The 24,727-nt window shown below is 30.8% G+C and overlaps 1 protein-coding gene across 1 annotated transcript in view; it reads right to left on the bottom strand.

Moving 5' to 3' along the window:
• The window catches only part of PHIP (PHIP subunit of CUL4-Ring ligase complex), a 173,548-nt gene that overhangs the window by 123,157 nt on the left and 25,664 nt on the right, over positions 1-24,727 (bottom strand). Inside the window, 1 exon segment of the mRNA XM_074310460.1 lies at positions 10,662-10,822. Coding sequence (XP_074166561.1) covers positions 10,662-10,822 — 161 coding nt within the window.

The raw sequence follows: 24,727 nt of genomic DNA, 5'->3' as shown, positions 1-24,727 counted from the left end.
AGGTCATCCCCATCCAGGTACCTCCCCCATTGTGTCATTGTTCTTGTTACCCTATAAAAGAATCTTGTATCTGACATTCACTGCTGGATTCTTGGAGTCTCATTCAGCCCTGGGATCAAACATGGATGCAATTGATCCCAGTATATCTCTCCCACTTTAATAAATTATTAAATCCTCTCTAATCTCTATCTTGCTCAGTTTCTCCAGTATTACAAACTACAATTCTGAAACTGGTGGGAAAATTAATTCATTCTTCCATAACAACAAAGCTGAACTGCACTAGAAAACCAATAGACTCCCAGAAACAACACCATCCAGAATGATTCAGATTCTGATATTGAACACCTTTTTCTCAATTTACCACCACAGTTGACTTGCCTTTTATTGAAGTACTGTAAACTAAAGTATTAAACTCATAAGGCTTTCTTTTATAAAAAGCTCACAAAGTTCCATGCTTTGACTCTGTAATACTCCACAGAATACAGTATTCCCCTCCTCTTCACTCCCCCTCTCTCCCATCAACCGGCAAGTTTTTGAGGGAAGGGATTTTATCTTTTTCTTATTAATATCTCCCAGGACTTAAAAAAATATCTTGCACATAATAGGTGCTTTAAAAAATCTTAGCACATAACTCTCTCCAGTAGGAAGTCTACTTGGAAAAATCAAATTAAGATAAAAAAGTTTCAGATAAACTGAATGAAAACAAGAAAGATGATAGTGTAAGATTGCCTAACTGGAAAGGGGCTTGTTCCTCCCTGGACCCTAATCTTCTTACAACCTCTTCACCCAAACTACATAAGTTTCTCCTAACTCATTTGATATTCAAGTCTTTTCAATGTTTAGGATTTATAGAAAAAGCTCACTGATTATTTTGAAGGAAGAATCTTTACAAATGAAATTGATCTTTTTGTGGCTTTTTTTCACTAATAAAGAATGCAAGCATATTCTTAATACTTATAAGTGGTTCTCTTTTCAATACAAACTTTTTAGGTTATCTGAATTTTTACAAAAGGAGGAAAAAAGCAGGGCTAAACTTCAATTTCTATTACAATGTCTTCAAGTTATTTAAAATTAAACAACAATAATAATAACAAAAACATACTGTAAGCTCCTTGGGAGGAGGTACTATTTTTGGCCTTTCCTAGGAATTCTGTGCCGACTACAATTTCTGAGGCTTTAATAAATTGCTTGTTGACTTGATGACTGGCTTACTATGTGCCAAGCACTAAAATACCAATTCCTGTCTTCAGAAAGGTAACTTTTATTTATTTGTTTGTTTGCTTATTTATTTATTTATTTATTTTGCTGAGGCAATTGGGATTAAGTGACTTGCCCAGGATCACATAGCCTGGAAGTATTAAGTATCTGAGGCCAGATTTGAAGACAGCTCCTTCTTACTTCAGGCTGGTGCTCTATCCACTACAACAACTAACTGTCCCAAGGTTACTTTCTAAGGATAGTCTGGTCTAAAAACAGATTGGACACACCCCTCTTGGGAGAAAAGAAAGAAGGAATTTGATTTGAGTGTATCTAGACTTATATAAAAACATTATAGAATTAGGGAGGAAAGAGGTGAAATATGGCTGAGATTTTGCAAAAAGACAGAAAAGAAGCAGTCACTAATCAGGAAAGCAAGACCTCAGGACACAAATTCTTTTATAGAACAAATCAATTTCTTATTCTGGCCTCAAGAAAGTTGGCTAGGAGGCTGCCTTGCTTTATAATCTCCAGACTACTGGAAATTCTAGCTCAGTTTCAAAACCCCAATCTTGGGAAAGAACTGCATGACTGGTCAGCAACTGAGCAAAAAATTCACAAAGTCAGCTCCAAACTAATCAAAGCATGTTTTACATGCTATTGGGGAATTTACCTCAGCCTTCTTCTTGCTATTCAGGAATGCTATCAGCTTTCCATCTTTTGCTCTAAGAACAGTAAGCAGCTAAATACTGACTTTCAACAATGAGTAAGTTAAACCCATCCCTCATAGTTCAACTCATCATCACAGTGTCGCATTAAACTAAAGCATCTTGCTGTTTCCTTCTACTAGTAATATAAATTCTAGCAGATCAAGGACAATCTCTTTTTGTATTTGTATCTCCAGCATTTAGCACAGTATCTGGCATATATTAGAGATTTACTGTTAAATGATTCCTTTGCATACATAGTAAGCATACTTAATAAAAACTTTTCATGTACATATTGCTTCTTTTCCACTTCCAACTAAATAACAAAATTAAATTCTTAGCTTATGCCTACTTTCTCTTCTTAACCTAATATATGTATAATTAAATCTAATTTAGGTTACATACTATTAAATACTCCTTCAAAACACCACTGTATGGACTTACCCAAGTTTATATTATAATATATTGAAAAAATTACAAGGCTTAGTACCTAAAAGATCATCTCACTAGTTGACCAAACATTATAATGTAAAAAATAACAAAATGTAAATTCCAACAATTGTATTAAAAATTAGTCTCAAAACAAAAAGACTTATGTTTCATAATTTTCTGGTAGAACATAAAGTCTTCCAAAAATACACAAGGTTAGGTTTTTAATAAAATAAACTTGATTTTTCCTGAAAAATTCTCTCCCCCCTACAATTTTCATTAAGTTAAAGAATAACACTTCTTGCTAATTCTAATAATTTTATTCTTCAAACATCCACAAAATATTGGCATTCTTTTTTCATTCAGTCTCTCTGGTACTCAGAAACAAACAGAAAAAACCTTCAATAAGTTTTTTCTTTAATGTAGGTCCAAGATTCTCTCTCATCTTTTAATAAAGTTTTGCTGCCACCTACAGGGATGCTAGTTAATTATGATTTTAAAATAATAACTTCCAAGTTTGTCTTTGTTTCCCTTCAATCAATAAAATTCAAATCTCAATTTTTTATATCTTGGCACTATCAAAAATTCCTAGTGAGTTGCAAGCCAAGGAAAGAGGGAAAAAACCCATGATAACTAATGAAAAATTCAAAGCTAATAAATCTACTATAACTAGAAAAGTACTTTTGGTTTGATTTTCAAAGAAATTTTTGCTTCACTTCCCAACAACCCTGAATTCAGCATTCCATTTCTTGTTTCTATATCTTTTCACAAGTTTGTTCTCTACACCCATGTGGAAAAGGTAAAGAACTTACAGATCAAGCACATATTGATCAGTAATTGTTAAATTAGTTGAAGCCACAAGGCCTCAAGTTTCAGCTTCTCCAGAGTCACGTGATTTTAGATGAGGCCTAGACTATTATTCCACTGTCCAAAGAAGGGATCAAAAAAAGTATAGTGGCTGAAGAAACTATACATCACCTTATCTATTACATTCCACGGACCAAATAGGGGAATAGAGACTTATGTAACCAATCACAACATTGTTTGGTGGGTTCTTTGCCTGAAATGTATAAAAACTGTGACCACTCTCAAGGAAGTGGCCCTCCTGCTATGAACTTTGGCTCACAGAACAGGATGGTCCACTTCTCGAGATTCTAAAAAATAATTCTGCTTTCTAGGAGTGACCTGAGTAGTCATTTTTGGGTAAGGGTCTTTTTATGTCCCACACATACCCATCTATCCCCATTCTCTCCCTACACCTCAATTTCCTGGACTCTTGATTTCTTCAAGATTAATCTCAAATACCATTTCTTCCATCAAGTCTTTCCTGATCCTCCTGGTTGTGGTTCAGCATTCTATGGAGACAGAGGACTTCGCTTTAAATTCTATTTATGATATTTACTACCTGTGTGATCTAAAGCACTATGCTGGATCTTATTTCTCATATGTAAAATTGGAGAGCTGAACTAGATAACATCTGAAGTCTCTCCTAGTCCTGGATATATGACATTACATTGACATCAAGTTGCTTTGTATTTATCTATTATCATGTTATATTTCCTAGTAGAATATAGCATATAAATTCCTTAAGAGCAGGATTTGTTTTTGTTGTTTTTTCTTCCCATTCCCAGCATTTTGCATGGTCCTTATGAATAGTAATTGTTTAACCAATATTTTCAAATAAGGATTAATATTGCTTAATTTAAACAGTAAACTAAATAAGTCACAGTCCCTCTGTCTTTATGTAGTTTCAAAATATACCAGTAGCTTATAAAACATACAAATCACTTAATACTTCATTGATTTTGTGGTATCTCTGAAGGGGGTATTATCACTCAATACAAATTACAACCCATTTATACATTCTAAGTGTATGCTACTCTTGTCCATGTTCTCCAAAGAGGATCCCCTCAAAATGTTAGACAAGACTACTATTAGCTGTGTGACCCTGAACAAATCATTTAAGTTGCCTGACTTTATTATCTGAAAAATGAAGATAATAGAACTATTGTGAAGATAAAATAAGAAACTTGTAAAGATAGAGCTTTGAAAATCTTAAAAGCATTATTAATAGCTATTATCATAATCATTTTCTAATCCATGGATGCTTGTAGAATACTCAGGTGTCCATCTTTTATCTCTTGCTCTAATCAGATGAATAGCAACCTCCTTTTCCAATCACACATTTTCTCCCTGATAGCTCTCTGTCTACAAAGGTCATTGGAAACAAACTGCAGCTAACCTATATTTAATAGACTTCTCCATTGACCTCTGGATCACCCAAGACTTTGATTTAACTGAATAAATGTAACACCTACAGTATAGATACTGTGCTAAGTGCTGAAAATGTAAATACAACAGTTAAGCTCCTCCCCAAAAGGAGCCTATTGTATGCTAGTAGAGAGAGAAGACATATATAGATAAAAAGCCAAAAAAGGGAGCTTTGACTTAAGAAATCACAAGAATAGTGAATGAAACTATAAAGTCAAAAGTCAAATTCTCTCCATAAGGATTGATTTGGTTCCAAGAGTGAAAAGTGGAAATTGGAGAACTTTTGTGTTAAAAAATTAAGTTAATGGTAAATATCTATGATATTCAAAGAGGCTTAAGTATCATTACTGAGACTAGGGGATAAGAAAAGATTGTTTATGGTACAGATGTTACTTAATCTATGTGAAATAATGTATGGACTAGTATAAAGAGAGAGTTAGTAACTGAGGCTTAATAAATAGAGAAAACTCTAAGTTCAAGGAACAGTAGGAGCCAAGATGAAGTAGGACAGAAAGAAAAATGTATAAGGAAAAGAAAAAAAGGCATTTAATTAGAACAAGCCTCATAAATCCATCCTCTGAAAATTCTCGAAAATGACAGCTAATGAACCCAAATTGATACTGGCTAAACTTCCCTAAATATCCCAGAATAGAAACTATGGATTCCTAAAATTGAAAGTAGCCTCATAGGCTCATTTATTCCAACACATACATTAAAAAAAATAAATAAATAAATAAATAATTCCCTTTACAACCCAAACAGAATTCTTTAACTTTTATTTTAGCCTATTTCACTGATTACAAGTTTCTCCTATGGGGTCAAGCAAAACAAATCTAATCCCTCTTCCATTTGACAGCCATTCAAATACTTGAAGACTATTTATTATGCCTATCTCTCCTTTTTCCTAGAGTGCAGTCTTAACTACTCTAGGCTGAGCTTCCCTTATTTTATTCAGTCTTTTTTATGCTATGATACTGAGGCTTGTCAGTATCTTGATTTCCCTATCATTGTTAACATGGGTCTTAGTCCAATCCACATATGTAAAAAAAAAACCAAAAAATCCCTTCAACAACACATCCAAAATGTGGTCATCTAGCCATTGTCTCACTGCATTCAATGAGGGAAGAAACTCATTACTACTATCCAAGTGGCCCGTTTCATTTTTAGACAGCTCTAGTATTTAATCCTCCCTCCTTTACATCAGTAAATGGGGAAATGGAAATTGAAAATTCCTACTGGTTCATAATTGTGTCCTCAAAAACCAAACAAAACAAATCTAAATCTCTTTTCTAACACTTGAAAAAGAGTTCTTGTGTCTTTTTTCTCTTCTCTAGGCCAAACAACCTCATTCCTTATGTTCATCCTCATATGACATGATAACTTTGATGTTCTTATCATCCAGATTTTCCTCTTTTGGACATTCACCTACTTATCAAACTCCTTTCTGAAATTAAATAAAATTTAAGAATGTATGTAAAGGGCTTTAAACAAAGTACTATATAAAATTAGCTGTTAACTTCATCTTTCCTACTTACCTACTCATTTTTTTATATGTATTTGTTATATGTATTTGTTTCTGTATTTCTAACTTTTCAAGTCTTTCTTTCCTCTTTCTCCTTTTAAGTGACATGACATATAAATATATTTTTGAAAATTACTACTGCTTGTTTTTTACTATTATTGTGTTATTTCTCTTTAAAAAAATTGTTTAATTTATTAAAAATAAGGGTGTTAGGTTCCCTAGTCTTAATTTTTAAAAACAATAAATGAACCAATCTATATTTCTTTTAGGAAAAGAATCAAGTCATTACTTTTGTGGCTCTTAAAAGTTTAAAAAAAAAAAAAAAAGCTCATCACTTCAAAATGAATCATTAATCAACTACTTTCACATTCTAATTACTGTTAAATGCTATGAACAAATTAAAGAACTAACTAAGAAATTGGGGTAGGGGAAGAGAAGAAAGAAATTCTAACCTATTAGGTATTTCCATCTGTTCTCATACCAACATTCCACTGGGCAAACATCCGACAGTAAGATAACAAACACCAAACCATTCCCAGCACCTTGTCAATTCACTAATAGTCATGTGTTCTTTGAACTTGACCAGTTTGTAAGCAGTTTTCACATAGCTACAGAACTAAAATTTAATCTATTATGAAATGGTAACTACAAAAAAAATTTCCATACTAGCAACAAGTTACATAAGCATATATGACCAACCACCTGTTATAAATTAGTCAAACAGAATTATGGGGCGAGTTAAATCAATAGAAACAATGTTCAAATTTTATATAAACCAAGTGATTTTGGAACAAAGTTTCACAACATACACAAGCAAGATTTACTAATGATATCTAAATGATATAATCTATATCTTAAATAAAAATAATAATGTCAGGTTAATATTTATAAGCAGGAATGAATTTTTTTTGAATTATAGAGCAAAAATGGGTAATTTGATAAAAATTTCTTTACATTTGTAACCTACTTCATTAACATAGTTTGAATCTATATCTACCTAAGCTAAGTTTATAGAATATAATTGACTAGTATTTGTTAAAATGACACAAATAAGCAGTACTCAAGTATACATAACCTTCATAAAGTTTTTAAATTGATTTAATAATAGACGCCTAGAACCTATCATTTGTGGCTTTAAAATTAGCAATCTTATATAAAGAAAAAAAGCATAATATGCCACTATCTCAAACTCACAAATGAAGGAATATGGAGATTTATAATCTTGAAACCTTATGTAATTAATCTCCATTCCAGCTACTCCATGGCTTGTGGGGATTTCCAGATGACAGATTCAGACACAATCCTCTAATAACAATTCAGGCAATTCTAAGATTTCTAGGCAATTAAAAATAGCCCTTCATAAGTAAAAGAAAGGACTTTTGGATAGAACTAGCATTTCATGAAACCATTAAATTTCTCTTTAATTCCATAACAATGAAAAATGAATGTTAATAAACTTTTTATAACTATACTTATTTTTAAATGTTTACCTGACAATAATCAATAAAAAATTATATTAATATTTTTAACTTAGTGGAGAAAAGTAGATGGTAACACCAAAGAATCAAATGATATTTTTAGGCAACTAATACATGGGTTTTTCTTACTATCATTCTTTTGCCTCCTTAATAAAGAAGAAAATAACTTCGTCCATGACCCAAAAAGAAAAAAGACTCAAACATGAAAATATTCAGCAGCTTTTTGTGTTTACAAAGAATCAGTAACTAAAGGAAATACATTAATTGGGGAAAGGTCAAACAATTAATTTGACTTTTTAAGCATATGAATGCAAACAGAATACCAATGTAACATAATTGTCAAGGGGATTGTTTCAAAGAAATTTGGGAAGATATGCATAAACTGATATAGATTTAAATAAGAACAAGAAAAACAATTTCTACAACAAAAATATGTTGTAAAAAATTAGCAACTGTGAAAAACGTGAAAACTCTGATCTACTCAACCACATAATTCCCGAGAACTAAGGACAAGAAATGCCACTCATCTGAGCAAAAGAATGAGATAGACATTTTTAAAAGTTTTGTTGGCTGCTGCATGGTTGTTATTTCATCCCCAAAAGCAGCTATTATAGAAGAACTCAGTTGTTCTCCACTCTAATAGCCCTAAATTCCCCAACAGGTAGAAGGTGAGTATTAGAGGATTATGCCAATTCTACATCGGCTCTTTTTGTCTATCTATGGGACATTAACTTAAAGAATAAGTATTTTTACTATCTTTTCTACAAAACTTCCAAATTAGATATAACGCTTAAAGATAAGATTGATTATATAAAGTATATGCAATATACATACATATTAAAATATTAAAGTATACATACAATGAGTGTGTATGTATATATAAATATATCAACTATGTATAAGTATATAGAGAACCTACATATAATACTTATAAATTGAATTAGAAGAAATAGAATTATTGGAATTAAATTCTAAAATTACATTTTAGAAGATTTGACAATTTCCCATAAAGTATTAAATCTATTTTGGGGAAAACACAATAAGTAATGGCCATTCTGATGGGCTATCAATTTTAAAAATTTTTTAACAGTTATCTTTGTCATGTTAAAGTGAGAATACCTTTGCCAAGAAAACCCCCAAAGGGGTCTGTGAGGGTATCTTTGACAAGAAAACCCCATAAAGGGTCTACCCAAGGATCAGATACGACTAAACAACAACAAATCAAAGTGAATTTCAAATTATATATACATACACTATGTTAAACAAAGTTAACATAATACATAATAGCATAATCATGAAATTCTCTTCCATTCAATTTATGACTATTTTGAGAGGATTTCAGATGCAAATAACATGCATTAGTACATGCCATTTTAAATTTTGATTATTTTTGCTGGTTGGAGTCACACAGTATCTTCAATTAAGCCCATTTAATATGCCCCTCCTATGAGCAAGGCACTGTTCTATGCCTTAAAACAAATTATTGCCCTGATTTATATTAAAGCACCATAGACAACAGGCTGAGATTGAGTTCCACTTTGAAATTTGGCACACTGCTTAAAGTACTTAGTAAATTTCACATATTTTGGTTCACAGGGAAGTAGTGAAAGTTAAGAAAAGAACAAGTAGATCCCTAATATTAAGTGATTGCTGTCAGTTTTATCTGGATTAGTGCCAGAATTTTTTAAAAGTGGGAATAGGTAAAATTCTCTACATCCTGCCCATTTAGCCCTTTTTACAGATGAATAGATATGTAGAAAAAGTAGAAAAAGGATTCAATCTATAATCAAATTTACATAACTAAATATTTAGTACAATTTACAGATAAAATATCTCATTGCCAACTGCCATCTGGAAAAGTGGAAATGGGGAATTTTCATTTTAAAATTCACTTTAAAATGTAAAAATCACTTTCCATTTAAAATTCACTTAAAATTCCTGTTTCAATAAATCTAAAAACTAAGAAATAAGTCAATACTTTAAGACCATAAAGTAATATTTAATAATTTGCTGCTCTATTCTATTTTACCCTAATAAACTTAAAAAACACATCTGAAAGTAAATTAGAACTTAAAAACACTCTGAAAGTAAATTATTCACAACAATTAACTCTCTTATATAAAATAATACTGCTAAATAAACTTTCCTTTTCTTTATTTCCAGAGGTTTTTTTTTTTAAAATCAGAAATAAACCCAAGAAGAAAGCATTCAAATGCCAGTTTTTATATACTTTGGGAGTCTCTAGGCAAAATAGCAAGAATTTTTAAAAAAGTTAAGAACAAAGGACAACACTTCAAATTAAATATTCTTTCCTTAACTTTACAAAGAAATATCCATATGATGTTCCTCTTAAGGTTTAAAACCAAATTTAATTTTCTATTAAGTTACATAATGAAAAATGAATCCTTGATACACTTAAAAGTTAAAATTTAAATTCTGTTGTAAAATCTCAAACTACAAACCAATTAAAAATGATTTTTGGATAACTACTAGAGTTTAAAGAGAGTCTAGTGTAATGGATAGCCAGATAGCCTCAAAGCCAGGAAGACTTGGGTTCAAGCAAAGATTCTGACATACACTAACTTAACTGTGAGCAAGTTACTTAACATCTCAGTACTCTAAGCTTAAGTTACGGAGAAGTATGATGCCAAGTCCTTTGTCAGTGGCAGACAAAGTTTCTTCATTCACAGAACTCTTATAGTTACTAAATCACAAGTTTAATACACCTATCTTAACAAAGTTTAATCAAAATTATATGTGTTATATATAATAACTGCATGACAGTATAAATACATCAAGCAAATATTTCCTACACTCTTGCATGAGGATGGATAGTCTTCAAACCAAACCTTAAACAATGGCACATCAATTTACAACAAAAACCCAAATGTTTCATGTCCTTTTTTTTTTTTTAGCTAAAAAGAATAAAAACTATGCCATGTATTTATCAATACAGCTATAAAAAATTTAAAATAATAATTATATAAAAACTCTTAAGATGTGAACTGTGGCCTATTATTTGAATTTTTTAAAATGATAAATAAAATAAACACTTACAGTAAATATTCTCCTCCCGGTTCGATCAAAAGTTACACAGTATACGGAAGATAAATGTCCAAGAATTCTTTTGTGCATTTTCATGTGCTGATACACTGCAGTAGGTACAAGTCGCTCAAGTCTGTACTTCCCATTCAGTCTCCTTGAAAACAAAGTATCCGCTAACAAGAAAGAGGGGGGGAAAAGATTTCTAAGTAACATCAGGATTCAGTTTTAAGACTATATTTTGATTACACTTACTTAAAAGGAAGTTTTGTATTCATTATTCCTTGGTACAGATTATTTATATAGTAAATCTTATTATTTATATAGAACCTAAGTCATTCTAACCAATACAAAAATTTTAAAAGATATTTACATATTTTATCATTTAATCTTCATGATTTAAATGGGTATAGCAGTCATTATTAATCCTACTTATTCCACATATTAAACAAGTGACTTTCCCAATGTTATACAGTTGCTCAAAAGATTAAAATCCCTCATCTCTAAATGCAGACTGTTAGAATCCATAAGGGATCCTTAGAGATTACCTAGTTAGTCTCCTACTTAGAACTGTATAACAATTTAGAGGCAGAATAGGACTAGAACCAAGTCCAGACCAAAGGAAGAATGATAATTTAGATATTTATCTCAAAGTCATCTGAATGGCTTTAAAATTACTTTTATTATTAAAATGGTAAAATTATTCTAACTTTCACATTTCATTAAACAGCAGGTCATAGGCTTTAAATTTCATATGAACAATTGCATTCATATAATCTCCATAGAAGTAAGCTCCAAGAAAAATGTCAAGGAATTTAATTTCAAAACAATCAAGTTATCAAGTTTTCTAAAGAAATTATCCTTTATCATCAGTTACTGACGCTGCTGTTTTAGCTTCACTTATTTTCATGGCAGCTATAATAGTCTTGTTGCAAATATTTTTCATTAGTATACTGTAGTATGTGTTGGACAAGTGGCCGGTGAAATATATAGCTTTGCAACACACATAAAACCATACTTTCCCAACTTTTTTCTTTGCCATTCTAAGGACAATCTGTATGCCATCTTCCTTTAATTATAACTTCCTTCTCAAAGTTTCTATGTAGAATGCCAAGATTGACAACGATTCAGCTTCAACAACATGTTCACTCAATGGTCACTGAACAAAGATTTCACATTCAGAATAGCAACACTCAAATGGAATTAATGGTCTAACAACTATGTTGATTCTGAGCACCTTCTGCCCTATTTCCAGAAATGTATGCAACCAGTAATGGTTGCATACAGAAGTACAAGCAGCCTATACAGGACTATGGACCATTTAAAAAATTTTCCCCATTTTGTGGCATGCCATGGCTAAAAATAATTTCATCACCATGAGCCTGGCCTATTGCTATTATGACCATCTACAGTTAGTTAAGACTGCTTCTCAGAAAAATGTCTAACCCTGGGATCAAAATGTCTAACCCTTTCAGCATGGCAGAACCTACCTTTTGTACTCTACTGGTATAACCTTCTAAACCTAAGGTCATGTGGCATCATAAAGAATCATCAGAGTAAGATTTTTAGTGAGGACATTTAAAATATAATATTTATATTGAAGACTCATAAAACTTCAAGGTTCTTTTAGAAGAACGCCTACAATTTTGCATACCATACAACAATTATCTCAATACCCCTAAAAGACATCTATCTAGATTTTTTACTAACCAGATCCAGTTATCAAAGTTATTTCCTGTTCAGCCAAAACCACTTCCCTATGATTTCTATTTACGACATATCTCTGACTTCTGAGATAAACATGTACCTTCTTCTACCTTCCATAATCTTTCAAATATCTTTATCCCTAAAATTTTGTTCCTTCAGGTCTCAAAGTCTTAATACAATAATAGTGGCAAAACTGGCTTCTTCAAACCAGTCGCAGCATAGTAGTTTTATCAGAAAATTCAGCTTTGACAATGTTAAATGCAATTTAGTCTGAGCACCCCCCCAAAAAAATCTGCAGATAGGCTTCTAGTGTCCTTAAAAAACTATATATTAATAACTATTTACTTAATGATTCATAGCCATTAATGAATCAATTGGTGTGGCTGTTTGCTTTGAGCAATTTAGTACAAGTTTATGATATAATCCCTACCCTCAAGAAGCTTACAATCTTATTGAGAAAGAAATTACGTACAGGACACATATACAGACTATTTCAATTATATCATAATTGAGATATAAGTAAGAGATTGCAATCAATCAAATTTGGCAGAGCCACAGAATACAGAATTCAAGATAAAAATGAACAGGCTACTAAACTAGTGGACAACACAAAGTGCTATAATTTTGCTAAATCAAAGCTAACACAATTTAAATAAGTGAAGAAGGTTAAATGGAGACTTTTAGGGAGAGGGTAGTAAAAGCAAGGAGATAGATAATAAAGGATACAATGTGACTGGAAAAAGATTCATGACAGGAATAAGGAGGGGAAAAATTGTACAGTTAACAGTCTTAAAAATAATGAATATAGACTATAGACAGCTGTTTAAGATCTTGATAGGGAGGCAACATGAAAATCCTAATAACATGTCATCTGGACTGACCTAAAAGAAAGGGGATAAAGTTGAAAAATAGACAAAAGCCCAAATCAAAATTGAAGGAAAAAAAAAAATTACCCATTCTATTACTTTTTTCCCCCCCAGGGGCAATTGGAATCAAGTATCTTGCCCAGGTCAACAGTGTTAGGAAGTGTTAAGTTTCTGAAGACACACTTGAACTTGGGTTTTCCTGACTTTAGGGCTGATACTCTATCCATTGTGCCTCTTAGCTGCCCCTATTACTAATTTTTTACTTCTCACAATTTTTAAGCTTTTTTAAAAATATTCTACTCCATTAAGGATTACTCTTATATATAATATATACATATCATCATATATAATTCTAGTCTCAGCTAATCTATAATTCTTTTAATACACAAATGGTTCTATGTCAAAACATTTAATATTTTTGCATTATCATTACAAAAAGAACCAGATTGCTTTGTGATTGGTCACAACAGTAAAAACAAACAAATAAATAAAAAAACAGGGTAAAAACCTATACTGGATGTCTTTTTTTTTTTTTTTTCCTATCTCTGAAAAAAACTGAATTTAGCAAGCTAGGATTTAACTAGCTAAGTGAAAGAAAGCACTGGTATGTTAGGGTATATTTGTTGCTGTTTATTCTTCATTCTTGAAGCGAATCATGCCATGACACACAAGTGAACTGTATTTATGTATAGGAGTGATGTGCTCCTCCAGAGCCATCTGGTCCAATGGCAAGATATAAATCAGAACTGAAGATGACTCCAGATACAGTGGAAGACTATGGCCTTTTTAAGCTAAGTCTTTGACAGACTGAGGCAAAGAATGGCCTCTTATCTAACAACAACAACAACAAAAATCAAATCTAGGAGAGCAAGATCCTCAGGGTTTCTAGCTATTTACAAAAATGTTTGCAAAAACATTCTAAATCAGAATGAAGCTATCAAATATACACTTTGAAATTTCTTTTTAAAAAACAATTTTAAAATCACTTTTTTTTCAAACATATCTATTATTACCAATTTGATTCCTTATACAGAAATTGAAATGTAGCTCCCAATCCCATCAAACAATAAAGGTCAATAAATAATGTTATACAAAAATAAAGTCAAGCTCACTAATTTAAGCAATTAAATTATATTTTCTCCTCTAAAATCAGGAAACTGTAACTTGGGAATGTAGAAAGGTATGGATAAAATTCAGAGAATTCATGTAAAACAAAAACAAAAACTATCATAATGAAGTGCAACTTAGTACTTCCTTCAATTATGAATGGGAACAAACATTCTGAGAAATTTTATCAGGCATGATATGAAAAAAAGGTTAAAATTCCCTACACAAAATGGGCTTGTATTTTTTGACAGTATATATACTTAATCTTTTTTACTTTGGATATGGGGTAAGATTTTTTTTTTTTTTTTTTTTTGGCTTCAGATCTCTAAGTTCATTAGATGTTCATGACATAGAAATCCAGAACAACATCTGTACACTGTAGTTTTAGAAATTGAAATAGAAACAATGAGAGAAAACAGCTACAATTATCAGCAGTAGCCCTTAAGCCTAGTTCTTCCAGATTCCCAACAGGATTGAAATTAAGTAACTTTATTCATTCAAATCTATGGATTTCAGTTTTCTCATCTGAAAATGAAGCGTCTGGACTAGATGATCTCTAATGATCCAATCCAGTTTTAACCTAAAGTTCTAGAAGGCATTTTAATGTCAATCCACTATTCATACTGGCTATAACATTATTATTCTCATTTAAAAGATAAAAGACATAATTAGCCACAAGAAATGTACGGTTAGTGGAAACATATTTAAGTGATTTGTGGATTATTCAAGAAAGGTAACTAAACTACTTTAGCCCAATTATCTCATCATTGCATACATACATACATATACATACATACACATACACATGCACCTAAAAAAAGTAAAAAAAATAGAAGCAGTGAGGTTCCATAATTTGGGAGGCATTTGAACCAATTATAGTTTCCAATGTAAAGGAACACAAAATGTGAGGAATTCAGAGAAAAATGGGAATACTTTTATGAACTAATATAGCACCTACTATGTGCCATGCACTCTACTAAATGCTTTATGAATATTTATGTAGAAAAAGGAAAAAGATACTATAATATTTTGATCACAAAGGAAAGAGGATACAAATATATTTTCTTTCTTTTAACAGATGTGAAGAATCCTTAGCTCCTCAAAGAAGCCCATTCTGTTCCCTCCAGTTATTAGTGATTTCTATTAGTAAATATATTTTGTATTTTTTTTATTCTAAGCTCATTTAGGGCCAAGGATTGTTTTATCTAGCACCATGCTTACCTAGCATATAGTTAAGTGCCTAATAAATGTTTCAATTGATTTTTTTTTATTACGTTTTTCAAAGACTTTAGAGATCCATTTCTAAGGCTCATTTTTGCAGATAAAAAGAGTACCCCCAAAAGATTAAATGCTTTACAATTTCTGTCTCTTATGAATTCTTAAGTAAATGAAACTTTTCTTCAGGGATTCCTCTCTTCAAGTTCAGTATCTGACTACCTATTCTCTTTATCTTCTTCCTTATTGCAAACTAAATAGTAGTTATCTTCTCTACCATTAAAAACCACTTGATTTCTCCTCTTGCCCACTTTGTCAATACACCAAAACATGGAATTAACTTTTTCCACCACAGAATCATATGAATGACCTTCTTTAATCTTCCCCCCCCCCAAAAAAAAATTGCTTCTGTTAGTTTATCTGTCCTATTACAATTCTTATAATAAGTGTTCTCAATTAAGGACCAGAAATTAAACTGGCTAGTTGTGTAATGTAATTCTGTTTTAGGGCTATGTAAAGGGTTCCAATGACAAACAGGGGCTCTCTCAGTCTAAAATAACATTCAAGTTGACTTTAGTCAATCTTACCTCTAGGATCCATAAGTTTGTTTGTTTGTTTGTTTTTGCTTTTTTTCCTCCCTACAAATAAGGCTTCTCATTTTAAACTAAATAAATTACAGGGTTTTCTGAGATGTAATTCAACTTTTAACTAAGAACAAGTTTTAAAAAATTCTCTCCCAAAACTTTATTCTAAAAATATTTTCAAATTGTTTTGTTTAAATAAATAATGCTTTTTTGCAAAAACTCTGGTAAGAAGAAATGTAGAAAACTTGTTTCAAAACCACTATGTAATTAATAGTTGCTTTTCAACTAACTTTAAATATTCTTTTGATGCTCTTAAAGCTCTTAATTTTTCAAAGTTTTTGTGCTTTATGTTGTATTACCATTTCTGAATAAACACTTCACATTTCCCCTTTGCCTCTTCAGTAAGCATTCTTCTATAACCAGGGTAAATATAGTTCAACAAAACAACTAAGATGCTGACCTTGCCTTGTCTGAAATTAAATGCAACTTTCCATACTCATCAGTCCAAGCCTTTACAATGAAAATAAGCAGATCATGCTTACTTTTTGGGGGTGGGGTGTTTTAACAGAATTTACATTATTGACTTCCAAATGACATCTTTCATAAGAAAATCCAATTGGTCTTTTATAATTTTTTTAATACTAGAAGAAACAATATACTGTTCATTCCTCACTGCTTATTCATATAAAACTATATGTGGCTCTCATAAATTTAAATAAAAAAGCAAACAAACAAAAAATGGTGAAGCTAAATAATGGGAATAGTAAATAGTAAATAGTAAGTTATCTTTGTTCTTTTCCTTCTAGTTAATTTCCCTTTTGGTCCATCTTAAAAAAAAAAAAAATGAGGGAAAATATAACAATCTTAAGAACCTGAAGAGGCTGGAGATTTAAAAATGACCAATTTTAAAGGATCATGTTATGTTCAAGCTACAGAGTTCTATTTTGGTATCATAACAAATTTTCATCTTATTATTTTTTTGCTAAGGCAACTGGAGTTAAGTGACTTGCCCAGGGTTACACAGATAGAAAATGTTAAGTTAACATTAAAATGTTAAGTATCTGAGGCCAGATTTAAATTCAGGTCCTCCTAACTTCAGGGCTGGTGCTTTATCCACTTCCTTTACCTAAATTCTTAATGGCAGACTGATGCTGTTTTATAGTCTAAAACTGCCAATTATTGAATTAGAAGGGTCATTAGGTAATCTACTAAAAGCAGCCAATATTCTTTCTTAATTCTTGAACGGAATATTTCCCACTGTTGAAGGACTCAAGTATCATTTTTTTCTCCATTAATTAAGATCTAACATAGAAATTATAATTATACAGATTAGAAAGTGATCGTGATATAATATTATTGGATAAATGGCTTTTAAAATAAATGCTTTTCAGTGGAAAGGAAAGATAGCTTCATAACTACAGGAAGCACTTACTGAGAGTTCTAGATATGGAATCAGAAAAATATAAGTTCAAATTTGGCCTCAGATTTGTAACTATATGTTACAAAAACATACAGTAACTATATGACCCTAGATGAATAATTTAACTTGTTTCCCATTTATAAAATGAAAATAATGACACCACTATCTACCCTCAGGGTTCTTAGTGAGGATATATAAATGTTATTTCTCTTAGCAATGTATGTAAAGAAATAGATATTGGTTAAGTAGTCCTTGCCATCGAGAACATGATCAAAGGATTTCTAAACAAGAAAATGGAAATGAAAAGAACATGCTTCTTTACACTACTAGGACATGGAACCCTGAAAGTGTCTAAGGTCAAAATTATTTTAAGTTTTAGTGGTAATTCTCCAGTATGTCCATTAGAGTTATGGAGGCTACAGATCTGTGAATTAAAGATAAACCTGCAAACAAAAAGACTAAGCTATTATCTCATTTGTAGAATCACACATGTCTCACAAAATGTACAAACCTACAGAAGTCACTTAGATTTGTCTTTCTGCTCTATTTGTGTACTATCAGCACCAATTAATCAAAGCTCTTTATTGTGATTATTTGGCAGCAAATACAAGTGGTACCGAAATGAATAAAATGTTGAGTGACCTTTTTTAATCTTATGGCTTATCTACGAATGACTATTAACACTGCACTGATGGTATAAAGGTGCTACCACCTTAGTACAGATCAAGACAATGGTACTAAATTGTACAATTAGTTATTTTGTTTTTTAGTGACATATACTCGTTTTTAAAAAATTATTAGTATCATTTAAGAGTATCTTTAATGAAGCAAGTTATTAATTTTATTAAATCTAATAAGTCCTTCCTTGTCTTTTCAACAGTGTGATAAAATGAGAAGTATGCAGAAAGCACTTCTACTGTGTTAAAAGTACAAACTTCTTTTCTCAAAGAATAGTACATATACAAAAACTTGAGGTGCAAGCTGAACAATTTGCTTTTTTTCACAAAACATCATTTTTACTTAAAAGAACAAATAACAGCCAAACTATGGTTATCCAGACTTGAGTATGTGGAACACTTTTTCTTGAAAAGTGAATGAAATGAGCTTGTCACTTCAAGGAAAATCACCAATAGTATTTCTTATCAGGGATTTAACACAGCTTTCAGCTGAGAATAAACCCTGGAAAACTTCTGTCTTCTACCATGAGCTATGTAACAACTGCCAATATTTAAAAGATTTTTTGTGATGAGACTAGTGTAATTTTTTGTTACCATATAATGAAATATATCAACATTTTTTGGAAGATCTTCACTGAGTTAGGTAAACCAACGTTACAAAATCATGCACAGGCAAAAGATCCATTTCGGTGTATATAACAGACCAATGGATTTTTAAAATAACAAAATACATAAAGGTTTTGTGATATATTTTCTTTTTTTTTTTTGTGATATATTTTCAAAGACACTACAGCTAATGTTTAAGTGACTACCTCTTATCAAGTTCTGGTTTAATATAAAAGAAAAACATCCCCAATTATCTGAAAAGGTGTTTAAAATATTCCTCTTCTTTTCTAATTATTTATCTCTGTGAAGCCAGATTTTCTTCAAAATATCAAACAAAACAACAGTGTGAATACAGAAGCATATATCCAACTGTCATGCCACTCACTTATCTTAACTAAAAAATATTTTTAAACCAGTTGTTTTCACTAAAAATGTCCCTTAATTTAACATGTAATGGGTTTATTATTGTTTTTAAATGAATGTTTAATTCATTTTTAATTCATGTTTAATGCTTTTTTAATTGATCAGTTTTTATTTTTAATATGATAAATAAATATGGGCAGAAAAAAAAAAAAACCCATGTAAACAAAAGCTCTTTGAAGTTCTCAGTAATTGCTTAAGAAGCTAAAAAGAGTCCTGAGATCAAAAAGGTAGAGCCGTCCTATACTGATTAAAATAAAGACCTGAATAAAATATCTCTTTCCTAGATCTTTTATACCAGAGGAAAAAAAGTTTACAAAACTTTTAGGCACAGTCAATATGGTATCCAAATTATTAATGCAAAGAAACTGTATTTATTGTCTTAACAATGTCTCTTAACAAAGTATTGAACTACTGCCAATAATGATTATTTTGTTTACAATATTGCATTTCTCTGTCATTAATTTACTTTAAGTTAATAAAGGTTTCATTCTACAAGGTGAATTTTTTTTTTATGGAGGATTCTCCTCTACATGCAACTAGGAAATATTAAGGATAAAGAGAGGAAGGAAAGAAGAGTTGTAGAAGACTGACCAAGAGAGAAGAAAATCAAAGATATCCAAAGAATAGATTAATGGCTAGGAATCTTATCAATAGCAATCTAGTCAACAACATCTATTAACTTTGAACTTATGTGATTATAATTTTTAATAAATTATGTGTGTATGTGATTATCTCAAACCAAATTCAGATTAATTTTTAAAATAATATATACTCTTAGTCTTAACCTACTCCAGGTAGACAGCCTATGTGCTTACTATATAAAAGAAGCAGCTTAATAGTTAAGATTTTTCAATATACTAAATATATCAAATGTTTAATATTAAAAACCAAACCTGCAAATTAGGAGAGGGTCTGTAAGAAAAATCAGCTAAACAAGTCTAAAAGTAAGACTTGTGATTTCTCTAAAAATTTAGAATAATTTAACTCACATTCAAAAATCTCAGCATGAATAGATGTTGACAAATTTAAGATTTATTTCACTAATAATAGCTAATTATAAAGACAAAATACCAACTAGTATTTTCTATAGAAACTAATATTGTCATAAAAGCAAAACAAACATTTTATAATTCATCGTTTTGACAGTCATGTTAAAAGTTTAAACTTATTCCAAGTGTTCTATCAAACACAGTATAAAAACCAAGTATAGCATATTGAAATTATAATGCATTAAAAAGATCATGTGTTTATAATTAAAGAATCTAATTTAGATAATTCAGTGTTAATAGTTCTTATTATCACAAAAAACAGAACAGCTCAAGTACTAGGAGAGTAGTTATTCACAACTTAATGACCCTACTATACAATCTAGGTAAAGATCTCATTACTCTAATCTTCAGTATGTATTAGGATGTGTGCTATCTACATAAGCACATCTAAACTTCAGAATCCACTGCCTAATCTTCACTTCTTTTGATACCAAATCTTAGCCTATGGAGATTATAAACCAAGTTATTCCACTATTAGCAACTATTTTACAATTTATACAATTTCTTTTAGTACTCAGATTTATGATATTAAGCATTTATAACCACCTATTCCTATTATGTGCTAGGCACTGTTTTAAATAAAAATGAATCAAACAAATAGTATTTTGAGGAAGCTTGCTTTCTTCTAACAAGAAATGCCAACTAAACTGGTAAAAAAATTCAAATTAATTTATGCTTTCTATACAGGTCTACTATCTTTTAACTACGTTCACTAAAAAAATTTATTACCATCTGTTGTATAACACATGACATAACTACAGGTAGGTCCCCATCACTGCAAACAATGAATCCTGCCTGAGAAGTGGTTACATGAATTTGAATTTGCACTTTGGAATATTATATATATATATATATATATATATAAATATAATATATATATATATATTATATATAATATGTTAACTGATTCTAACCCAAAGGAAATATGCAGTGTAAATTCAAATACTGCAACAACTTCATGAGATTCCTTATTTGCATTAATAGAATCTACTTGTATTTATTTATTACATAGGTGCATAATAAACCAATTTCTATTTTCATGAAAAACCATCTGGGAGAAAGTTAAAACATCCAATTAAAGTACACCCTCTTAAAATGTTAAAGATGTACCTCATTTTTATTTAAAACATACTGGAAGAATTACTTTTAAAACTTTAGTTTTTCATTATTGTAGTATAGAAAGTATACTAATGTCACTCTATAATCAACAAAGAAACAACACTATGTTTTAAGTCTTCTAATTTGCTTTGAATTTGTTCTTCGTAAAGATTTTTTTTATGTCTTTTTAAATTTTGTATTATAATCTAATGACCATGTCTCTTTTCAAATGGCATTTCTAATTACAAAGAGAAATGTGTCCAAATACATTTGAAAGGCTTGCGTTAGACTAAAAGAATAATTTAACAAATATATGATATTTGGATTACTTGCCACCTAGGGGAGAATGGGGGGGGGGGGAGATTTGGAACCCAAGGTTTTGCAAGGGTCAATGTTGAAAAATTATACATGCATATGCTTTGAAAATAAAAAGTTGTAATAAAAAATAATTCAAAAAACCCCACGTGTATGTATATGTATATATATATATATATATATATATATATATATATATATATATATATATATATGAAACAAATTTTTATATGAGGGGTACTATTAGATGAATAAAATTTCTTTATTGTTCTGACCACTCATTTGATTCATTCCTAGAACGAAAAGCTTCATCAATACATTTCATTAGAGATATCTAGCAGGGAGAGAGTTTAATACTCAAAAATATGTGATCAAAGCCAAACCAAAATTTTCTAGGTCAAAGGAATCTATATTTGAAAAATATCTACAAGGATAAATACTCACAGAATGAAGAATCAATATAATTTAAACTACTAGGAACAGAGCAAAACAATTTCAATTTAATAAGAGGTTTTGTAGCAGTTACAAGTACAAGATAGGAGACCTAGGGAGGCAATAGTTCAAATAAAAAAGATCTAAGTATTTTTATTGCAAGCTTCAGGATTTAAATAATGTGAAATGATAACTTTTTTTGCAGTAATACAGTCTTAAAAGTAAAATATCCTATTGGTAATTCATTTTCTGTATATATATACAGAGAGAGAGAGAGAGAGAGAGAGAGAGAGAGAGAGAGAGAGAGAGAGACAGACAGACAGACATATATAAAACATCTGATTACAAAAACTAACCATGTACCAAAATATATTTGGTTCTTTTTTTAAATTTAACAATAAAAACCTAAGGATAAATAGAGCTAACACAGAAAAACTCACTTGTAAGCAAATACAACTCTATACATCAAGGAATGCTTATTTTCTTTAATTATTAGAAGTTTTCTTAAGAGGATATTAATACTTTCTTAGCTGAAAAGTATAAATTTAAGAGCAGATTATGATTCACTGCAAATCATTTAATTTCTCTAAATTCCAGATACTATTTCACTAGTACAGAGAAATTTCTAGTTAGGAAAATTTTATCTATTTAGATCAGCAACTCTTCTGCAATATAAATCACTGAGAGATCAATTCAAGGTTACACAATTAATATATATCAGAGGCAAAAATCAAAACCAGGTTTCCCTGACTCTCAAGTCAAAGTAATTCATTACTCTAAGTTGCCTTTCACTTACAACTTTTTTATGTTCTAAAAGATTTCCACCCTCAATCAAAAATATCTTAAGTCAATACAAATATGGGTATTTAAAGATGACAATATTTTTGTTTTGCTGTGGATTGAGGAGGGGGAGGGTAGAGGAAGAAGTCGGAGTTGATTGATACTCATGACTTCACTGTTATAGCAAGCTCCCTATAATGCAACTTTGTCAATGCTGACCACCAACTAACTATTCTGCAATCTAAGTGTCATTTTAAGAATGCTACCAAGAACACTTTAGAGGTTAAATTATGTGCCAGCAGTCACATTGTCAGTATGAACTTAAACCTTGATTTTCTTGACTCTAAAGCTGACTATTTTCTACTTCTACAAGTAGAAAATACTACTTTTCAAAGTTTAATGTAAAAGAGGGACTATCGTGTTTTGATTACTTCGACAGAGAACTATATAGTAAAAATGGACGCTGAAGAGAATTTTTTAAGGCGCCTAAATCTTCAATATTAAAAAATAATAATCTGGCTAATGTTGGAAACCATTGTTTTTCCTTGCTATCTCCTAACAAAGAATACTGCTCTCTTTAAAAAAAGTATCTTCTTTTCCCCTCTTTTCTTTGCAGAGGTTGGGGTACTAAGGCTATAAAACAGGACAGATTTCACTTTTGAAGCCTGTTAATTTCACTGAACTAGTTGTTCTTTTATTCTTTGTTATAAGGGATGATTCTCTGGAAGAAGACATGGTATAAACACTGGGAAATGCAGATGATGTAAAAACAATTTATCAATAAAACACGCAAAAAAAAACCCAATAAAAAACAATTTATCAATAAAATAAAAACTATACCACTGATATCTGTGCTTGTAATATCAAGAAAGAACTATTCAAATTTCTAATTCCAAATTTAAAAAAAAAAAATATGCTAGAAGAAATCCAAAGCAGACACAATAACAAAAACCCAAAGGCCAAAACAAAATAACTCATTTTTGTTTCACTATGAAATTTATATAAAATCAGCATTCAGGGGCAGCTAGGTAGCGCAGTGGATAGAGCATCATCCCTGAAGTCAGGTGGAACAGAGTCCATTCTGGTTTCAGACATTAACACTTCTTATCTGTATGATCCTGGGCAAGCCATTTAACCCCAACTGCCTCAACAACAACAACAACAAATCAGCATTCAATCTTAAAAAAACATGGATGTCAAAGAAATGATGCTGATAAAAGTTTAATTGCTTCTCAGATTTGGCTGCCAGACATTATTCTAGAAGGGGAAATAATCTTTTCAAGATTTTAATATAGAAACATAACTTCACATTATTTTTTAAAATTTGGAATATCATTTGGCATTTGTGTAAATAAGTGATGAAGGTCTGAACTAGATAGTAATGAGTGGAAAGTATAAGTATATGAAAGCTACCTTGGGATGACTGTATTATGCACTTGATTGAATATGAGTACATGAGGGATGGAAGAAATCAAAATTATATTAGGATCTTAAGCCCATGTAAGTGCAGAAAATGACAGAACCAGGGAAGTTGGGAGGAACTAATTTTGAAAGGTCTCTAAATTCATTGCATTATACATTGAATGGCTGGGTCCAGCAGCTACCTAGCTGGCCACCAGGACAAATCAATGAGTTCTATACAAAGAATTATCTCTACAAAGGGGATAATTAAAGACATGACAATAGGTGAACAGAAGGAGATTATAGAGTGTAGACAGAAATAAAGGGTCAAGAATAGTATTTTTCATCACACACATGCAGATGTAGGGGGAAGAAAAGAGAATAAGAAACTAACAATGGAG

Source organism: Sminthopsis crassicaudata, chromosome 4 (assembly GCF_048593235.1).
Source record: "Sminthopsis crassicaudata isolate SCR6 chromosome 4, ASM4859323v1, whole genome shotgun sequence".
NCBI classification, from domain to species: Eukaryota; Metazoa; Chordata; class Mammalia; order Dasyuromorphia; family Dasyuridae; genus Sminthopsis; species Sminthopsis crassicaudata.
Note: the sequence above shows the minus strand (reverse complement) of the source record. Positions and strands in the feature narration are given on the sequence as shown.